Below are 9,303 nucleotides of genomic sequence, written 5' to 3' on the forward strand. Positions count from 1 at the left end.
CAACAAGGCGGCTTTGAGATTATTAAACTCCAGAAGATCGTTGGATTGCTCCAAGAACAGGTAAGATGTAGTTTTCAAACCCCTGCCAATGCGCTTTAAATTATAGGCAATGAATATTATATATCACATGAGAACAAGCCAAGGAGCTAGTGAAAGAGAGCTTTCGGTCCAGATTTTGGCGTGGAAGTTGCAAATATTTTGGAAAAAACCAAATGAACAAGATAAGGATGCAAACGCCACGATTGACTAAGCAATTTGTGAGTTTAAAATTCAAATGGGAACTTTAAAACCTATCTATTTTAAAGGTGTATGTCCTACAAGGACGAAAAAGTAAACCACTTGCCATTGAATATCTCCTTTTTTTCTCATCACCTTGATTTCAAAGCATGTGTATACATACATACATACATACATATATATATATATATATATATATATCTTCTGTACACATCCAAAGGTCCACTAGTGACTAGCCTGTATTTAAAAACGATAACAACGTACCGTTCGATAAGCATTTCACACACAAGTTGCTATATTCAACATGTTTACTAGTATTAAAAAATTTGTTCAACAATCAGTTGATTTTTTTAAAAAGAATTAATGGTAATTTCCGAGGTGGGTAACTCTGTTTAAGATTTTCTTAATGCTATTGTAACCTTCAAGATATAACCAATCGTCCTTCTGACAAGAAATAATGAAATGGTTATTGAAAAAAATAGAACCTTCTGTTAAACTGACAAAACCTTTTAGTCAAGAAAATATTAAAAACTGCAATGAATTCGACCTACTCCAGTTACTAATTTTATGCATACAATATTCTTAAATTATCAACAATTCTCTCTTATCTCATAAATTTTATCATATTCGAAATTTGAAATGGATGAAGTTTCAAATTTAAATTTTTTAAAATAAAATGCATCAAACTTCGTGTACCGTTAAATGATATTATTGAGTTTAACGTTGGTATACCAAAGAACAAATAAAATTCTTTCATATATATATATATATATATGTAATTATGACATGATGTTTTTCTACCCATACAGAATTTATTTTTTTGACATTAAGATAAGACCAAGAAGAACTTCAACGTCACTAAATTATTTTTCATTTTCTGACACAAATTATTCAGTTATATGTTTCATGGATTAAACAACATTTTCAATAAATCAGTACATGAACTCTAGATATTTGTGTGAAGTGATTTGGTCAAACCAATCAAAAATAGTGGGATTGAGGGGGAAAAAGCACTCAAAAATGGTATTCAAAGAAGAATTACATAAAAAGAAAAAAAGAGAAAAGTCTAGAAATTGGGTTAATGTTCAAAATAAAAACAACGATTTTCATGCCCAAAATTTTGAAAGACAGGAGTCACAAAGATTTTTGTCCCAAGAAACTTTTGTCTTTGAATTTGAAAGGACTCCTGATTAGTGACAGATGGCGATAGGAAGAGTACCGAACTCCACGAATATGAGATTATTTTAGGCTTTTTACCGTATTTTGTCACAGCCTTGATTCACCGATTCAGATCGATGCACGCGTTGCTTGTCGGGATTCGACCACGTGGCAAAGAGACCCACCATTTTGGAATTGTCAATACAAATTAGCATCGGGCGGACCCACGTGTTACGACTACCAGCAGTCCTTGAATTCGTAATACGGTAAAGTACGACCTTTCTGTACGGAATCTTCAACCTTCCACCCGATTTTTTCTTTTCATCGAGGAGCGGAGGAGGGCTGGTATGTTGATTACGTATACCGAAGGACATGTGGACCTCATCTCTGAATCCAACACTTGTCAAGCATCCAATGGCAGAATATGATTAGATATATCATACTTCAGTTGTATATGACAAATATTTTCCAGCTGAAAGGTGAGAATGTTAATAAAGTTATAAAAATAAATATTTATTGATATTGAAATCGGGATCATTAAAATAATAAATTTTAATTTTTACACAATTTATATTTATAAATTAACTAATAAATATATTATCATTATACACCCTTTTAAAACGATTGTAATTTTGTATGAACAATCCTATGTAATAGTATCTAATATTAATGTATTTAATTTCAATTCGTGTCTTATTAATTGTGACAAAATATTTTGATGATATGATAAAATAAGATAAAATGCATTACATATATTTTTTAAAAGCATAAAATGCACTATATAATGTTTTAACCATATTAGTTTTATACAATAAATATAATTATAATTCATATCACCGACCAAAATAGAATACATCTCAAAGATTCCAAATATATATATACCAAATTTCTATTATATTGAACGTCAATGTACACTACAGTGCATTAAGATATATTGGTCACACAAAAAAGAAATAAATTTTCGGTTGGATCAGTCAGTCTCACCGAAAATGTAAATATTAGCCTCAAATTCTTTGTACCAACTCTTTTTTGAGGCCTTCCGCGTGCTTCCAATTTGCAATTTAATGCTGCGATGCCCTGACTTTCAAGGCACCCCACAATTAGCATCTCGTAGTCGTTGTGAGCTATGATGAAATTTTCATAGTTTGACTAGGAATATTTGTATATATATGAAAAAGGAAAATACAAAAACATTTTTATTGTTTTTCTTAGAAAGATACTTAAATCTAATTTAAAAATTTTAAAAAAAGTTTATAGTCAAAGGCTCTAAAACTATTCAAACTTCAAAATCTATCATTAATATAATGGTTTGAGTCTTGAATCAATTTTTAAAGCATAAGAAAATATAGTTTTATGACAAATCAGTATTTCATACACAATATAATTAATTTATAATGATTTGGTAATGAAAAATAATTTATTACGAGACATTATACAAAATATAAGCACATGTCAATTGATTGAATAATTATTCAATCTAAACTCGTGACAAACAACCTAAGAAAAAATTTAATTCGAATATGAAATTTCTCTTCTCATAAATCAAAGGCTGTACCCCTTAAGTTGGCCTGCATCAGGAGGCCACGTGGAGGAGGGAGGATTGGGTTGCAAAAAATTTAAATTGGGATCTGCTGCACCAAAGCTGACTGAGACTTGGTGTTTTGACTCTTCTGTCCATTATTAAAAGTGTTCTGATCCAAGTTACGTACGTGGCCAAACTGACGGTTTCTTCGAAGCATCCTTATCATTTTTTTAGTATTCCAGACCCATGAAAGAGGTAGCTGAAAAAATTACCATGTATTTCTATTACTAATCTAACCGCCCAATCAGATAACGGGAAAGGCCAGTCCAGGTCAACGTGGGAATCAGAAAATGTCAATCAAACGGTGATGACTCACTCTAGAACATTATTTATTGTTTTTCTTTTATATTAAGCATATAACAATCCGAAGCTCCGTGAAAATCTAGCCGCGGCCACTTATGATCAGACGACGCTTCGTTTATCTGACATACGACTTTCTCTTGCTGTCTGGCTTTCCTATTTAAATCACAATTCTTCTTCTTACTGGTTTCCAGTTTCAACACTCAATTTGCGCGTCCCACTGCCGCCTATCAAGACAAACCCTATTTCCTCTTATTGTTGACTCCCTCAAATTTCCCCTTCTCTATCTAGTTGCTGAGTTTTTGGTGGTTCACTTTATATTTGTAGACAGGCCCTTCATCTCCTGTGCGGCCTGCTACTGTTCTACGGGTACCAAAGATTTTGAGTTTGGTTCTTCTGAACAGAGAAAGAAGAAGGAAAAAAGAGAAGGCTATTTAATCTAGGAATTTTTGAATCAGTTTTCGAATGAACTACTCAGTTGCAGAGAGGAACAAGGATGTCAAATATACCAACGTCTCTCTCTGAAGTATGCCTGACTCTCTTTCGCCTTACTATGTCCATGGCCGATCCATGGCCCTTTTCCTAAACTCCATCTCATCCTAACGAAACCTTTTCAGTCTGATTCTCGTACGCTCCAAAAAAAGAAACAAAAAAACACAGAGCCTTCCTCTTTCACTTCGTAATCTGACAAAACCAATGAGAAAGATAAGAGGTTTCAAGATCGGGAAACGGCTTGTCCGGATCTCCAGATGGTTCATTCGCAAAGCTCGGAACCCACGTGGATACCACCACCTGACGCAAGCAGGATCGTTCTGCAAGTCAAAGACTTTCTCCAAGCTCATCGGTTGGGGTCGCCGCTTAACTAACGGAGCCAAATCTATATGCTCGGTGAAACCAGGGTCGGGTTACGTTCCCATTGGTCAAGACCCTGTCGATGAAAAACAGATGGAAGTTCCGAAAGGACACTTGGCCGTTTACGTCGGTCAAAAGGACGGCGACTTTCACAGAGTTTTGGTGCCCGTTATTTACTTTAACCACCCTTTGTTCGGCGAGCTCTTGAGAGAAGCCGAAGAGGAGTATGGGTTTACGCAGCCAGGTGGAATCACGATTCCTTGCCGGTTTTCGGAGTTCAAGAGGGTCCAGACACGGATAGCCGAGGGAACCGGTGGAAGGAAATTGATATGGAAGCGCCACCATTGAGAGGGCACCGCTGCTGGTGGTGCTGGTAAAAAATTTGTTGATGATGACGATAATTGCTCTGGTCAATGATTGTGATAATGATGTTTTCGGAATTTTTGACTAGATAGAATTTTTTTTTTTTACTTTTTGCTTTTTTATACTTTTTCGGTGGTCTTTTGAAAGACCTGGTGCAATGAATTTTCGGGTGTACATTTTTAGAGAATATTTTTTCTTTAAATATGCTGTTACAATGCTAGTAACTTATTTTATATTTAAATAGCAGTAAATAATTACGAGAATGTCGAAAATAGTACTGATAATCGTGATTGATGGTGATCGTGATAATAATCAGACGATTCCAAATTTGCTAGTAGACTTTTGCTTCTCTGATTTTCGGCAAACTCTGGCCCACGGTTGATTTGAGTGATAAATAGGTCGATTAAACAAGTTGCAGGATTGTTTCTTTTGTTTCTGATGGCGATGACCATCTTCAATTTTTTCTTTCGGCGAAGATGTTGAAATGTTGATAACTAGATATGGTTACTATTAATTGATTGAGCTTTTTGTAGTTCTGACCTTTTCAATGAATTTTTTTTTGTTTACCAGGCAATTTTAGTAATATACATTTATATCTCTAATGAATTTAGTTATGATTCTTGATGAACATAATGTTTTTTGGTTTTAACCTTATCATGTGATATAAGACGTAGCTTAATGATGTGATTATGTGATAGAATCAGAATTTAAAAATGTTGATTTTTGATTGATGCGAAAATCAAGAAACCAAAAAGAATTTTCTAATTCTTTTCCTTTTCTTTTGGGTAGTTTTTTTTTAAATGTCTTATTTTTTCTTCAAATTTAAAAAATTTTCAAATCTAAAATTTTTTAGATTTGAAAAAAAAAGAAATTTTAAAAAATTACTCCAATTAAAGAAAATTGGAGAAGAAGAGGAATAAAAATTAGTGTTTTTTATGATTTCAACACCAAGTAGCATTATTTTGGATTTTGATTCTGTCACGTAACTACATTAATTAATCCAGTCATACACCACATGAGTAGAAAAAGATCATTTGTATATAATTTAAAAGAAGTTATACTTATATTAATTTAAAAAACTTATTTAATTAAAAAAATTTTAAAGACCAGTTTAATAAATGATAATAACGTTAATTGATTAAAGCAATACAGTACAAAGGTATTGAAAATTTATGTCAATTTTTTTTTTAAATCTTAGTTACAAAAGAAATGGTGTAGTACAACGGGACCAGTGGACAAAGTGCACAAGTGCAGAAGTGTTAGTTCTTTCAGTTTATGATTGCCTGTTAATTATGGTTGGTATAAAAATATTAAAGAATGCAATATTCTAGTGTTGTCGAGGTGTCTTCTGTATTTGTTTTGTAATAAATGACCAAATCTTCCCAACATAATTGTACTACCGGAGAGAGAGTCTCAGTATCGTTGAGAGTAGATTTCTCATATCGGGAGGACAAGACTGTATTAAGTGTAGAAATTAGGTAATGTATAAGGTGCCTAACTTTTGCAAGAGTAGAAATTTCAGATTTTCTTTCATCAATTTAAATTTGAAAGATTAATTTCAGATATTGACTAAAAACTGACAATAAAAAGAACCTTTAAATTTACTCCTACATATATTTAAACAAAAAATGGAAAGAAAAATAGGGCCGGCACAGTGTTTGTCACCATAAATGTCCCTGTCACAGCATCTGGAAGGTTGGAGTGGCGAATCTTATAGTGGAAATCACATGTAAGAGTAATACATGGGAATTCCACCGCTGGTCTAAAATGGCCTGTGCTAGTTGCCAGCTAAAGCTCCCCCCGCCCTGGACCATGTGGTCCATTATTAAGCTCTACTGGATCCACTCCATGTGCACACGTAATTCAATTCTCATTTCGGGTGTCACGTTGCAGACGGGAGCCACCTTTTATTTTGGTCTAAGAGCTGCAAAGTATTTGTTCTGGCAATGCCATAAAACCTTGCCATGATAATTTCCAATCCAACATTCAATTGAAACTTTTGAAGCGTGGGGAAAGCCATTGATTAAGGATAATGTGGAATCAAGGATATAGGATGAGGGATTACTTTTTGATGTTTGAGTCTTGTTTAAGCCAAAACAACTGTTGGGTATCTGTCCATCACTGTCAACAACAGGAACTTGAAAATTTCAAAATCATGTGTGAAAAGTTGATCGGATAGACTACCAGGTCCACGGAGAAGATTGGATGGAAATTTTCCCAGATTTGATGTTTGTGTATCAAAGTCGGGTTGCGTTGGCCCAGTTGAGGAAACTTTGGTTCCAAATTTCTTTTAATTTATTATTCTACGTCAATTTATTAAATATATCTTAATGAAATATATGACAATTTTTAATCTTTCCGGTGGAGTTTGAAAACTCTGTAAGCAAAGTATTGGATAACTTTTTTTTTTGTTTAAATACATACTATTTTTATTTTTTTTCTATAATATAAATTTATTTTTCATGATTTTTAATATTAAATATTTATATACCAAAATATATCAAAATCAAAATTTTTGTTTTTAAATTATTATTCTAATACTATTCTTATTAAAAAAAATTAATTGATTTATCTCATGCTCTATTGGGATTTGTCCATTTCGTGAAAGATGGATGTCTTCTTCGAGGAATCAAAGCAAAAAAGGGATGAATATCTTAATAACCTGTGCTCATAAAATTAAGACGCCCTGTTGCATTGAAGTTTCCAACCAAAACTGAACACGTTGGCCAGACGAGAAAAGGGAGGAACGTCGGTACTTGGCCAATAAACCTGAACCTTTGCAATGTCCAAGCGCTTGGTCATTTTCTTGCGGGCCAGTACGCTTAGAAAAAGAAAATGAAAAACCGACTGTGATTGATCACTAAATTATTTGTACTAGTTGGCTTTGTGAATGAATAGCTTACTATAAAGTAGAGATTGAACTATGAAAGAAGTGGGTCTCGGTTCTGGGTGGCTTGATTGGCAGGGAACTGCATCAAATTCTTATCGAGAAAAAGTTAAAGAAAGCAGAAAAAGGGAAACCGTCCCTAACTTCTTATTTATCATACCAATTACAAATATTCTAACATAGAATCATTTGTGACAAGGTGTTAATTAATTATTTAAACTATAATGCTTAACGTATTTATTCAAAGGTAAATGCAATGATAGTATTTTATATATTATCCAAAGATAGATCTTGGCTTAAGTGTGTAGATATATATTCTAATAAATAAGATGAGGAAAAAGATTAAAGTTTTGGGGGAGCTTAGAATTTTTTAACCCGTGACCCTTGTTGGAGAGTATATGTATAAGGAAAGAATAAAAATTTTCCGTCTCACTTGATGATCTTTTCATAATTTTAGATCATATATTTAATCTTGTATTACCAACTAAAAATTTTAATTTTTAAACTCTAATAAAAAATTTAATTGTAAAAGTGAATTTAATATAAGAAATGACGTAAAATTATGGAACAGACTTAACTGAGACCAAATATTTTTGTTCCTAACAAAATACCTAGAGTATGGTTAAGATACAATAATATTTTTTCCAGTAAAATTGCATTATTTGGGTGAGGCTGAGTACTCGCTTGTGATTACTTGTTTGCCTTCAATAATTTCTATAGTCAGTGTCTCGCTTGCGGTGAAGGTATTTACTGCCATGTTCTAGGTAAATGGTACTAATAAATAAGAATCCTCATGGAGTTGTAAATTACAGCAAAAGGAAGGCAGAATCTAGACGCTGCTTCTTCTTCTGGTAGGGAAACGAAGGGAAAACCAGACGGTACTTGCAATCATACATGCTAAAACTTTAGATTCATAAACAACGTGACCTGCCATCAGATATCATCGAGACGTGATGCTTTTGGTTAAACCGTGAGGATTTTACACTTTGAAGAATATTCCTTCATATATTGCTCACCATTAACACGTTTATTCTCAATCATGGTCACATGACAAAAATCTCCAACAAAGCTAGACCTAATCAATTGGGGCATATGATCCAGATGAGTCGGGCCTGACTGAGACCAGGAGCTGAGGTATAGTCTTTGAGTATTAGATGATAGCCTAACTGGACTAAGCCCAACTCTCACTCTTTTGAAACACAATGAACCGCTGTGTCCTAAATAAGTAACAAGAAGGCCTTATAATTGAGTGGGGTCGTTCAGGTGCAGCCTTGCATTGCGAAGACCATAGACAAGACTGGGCTGTTGTTGATCAGGCCGAATGCATAAACTTAACGCATTAGGTTGCTTGTCTTTCGCCAGCACCAGATAGTGACATAAACGTCCGGTTGGTTTCTCAACTGTTAACCTCCAAGTCTATCCATAATACTAGAAATTTGTCCGATTTGTTGGGCATTCCATTGAAAAATTTTCATCGAGTATTCTATCATTCACTTCTCTGGTTTTCGTTTTCGTTTTCGTTTAGTTTAGGTCATTCGGGATTTCTTTCTCTCCTTTATTAAAAGTGAAAGGTACCATAGGATCTGATATGATTTTCTGCTGTGAGAGCAGGCTGCTCCCTTGCCTAGTGGCATCAAAACATAAACGGGCCTAGTTTTTACTTTTGATGGGTTGGAAGGATGCAAAAGCCGTGTTGAAAAGATCTAATATTATTAAACGAACCAACAACCTTGTCAGGAGTTCAAATGATGCAATGGAATGGCGAGGTCTTGCCCAGAAATAAAAGTAACGGGGATATGCTCGACTTTATTACACTATTTACTGAAGATAAAGTAGAAATTTGGAGTAGACCCATGAAAACCGAATGGGCCCTTTGTTTGATGGGAAAGGTGGAGTATGAGATTTCGGAGAATGACCAAAAAAG

At 33.9% G+C, this 9,303-nt stretch overlaps 1 protein-coding gene across 1 annotated transcript; it reads left to right on the forward strand.

The window, feature by feature from the left end:
• Positions 1 to 3,355: 3,355 nt before the first annotated feature.
• Positions 3,356 to 4,764, forward strand: SAUR36 (SAUR-like auxin-responsive protein family). Its single transcript, XM_021424195.1, has one exon. It carries the CDS (start codon positions 3,974 to 3,976, stop codon positions 4,475 to 4,477), a length of 504 nt encoding a protein of 167 aa, XP_021279870.1. The 5' UTR covers positions 3,356 to 3,973; the 3' UTR covers positions 4,478 to 4,764.
• Positions 4,765 to 9,303: the final 4,539 nt, after the last annotated feature.

This window comes from Theobroma umbraticum, unplaced genomic scaffold, assembly GCF_002168275.2.
Source record: "Theobroma umbraticum cultivar Fairchild unplaced genomic scaffold, ASM216827v3 scaffold_4.1, whole genome shotgun sequence".
NCBI classification, from domain to species: domain Eukaryota; kingdom Viridiplantae; phylum Streptophyta; class Magnoliopsida; order Malvales; family Malvaceae; genus Theobroma; species Theobroma umbraticum.

Excerpts from the sequence above, each read along its gene's own strand:
- SAUR36 (XM_021424195.1), top strand. The coding sequence starts at position 3,974 with ATGAGAAAGATAAGAGGTTTCAAGATCGGGAAACGGCTTGTCCGGATC.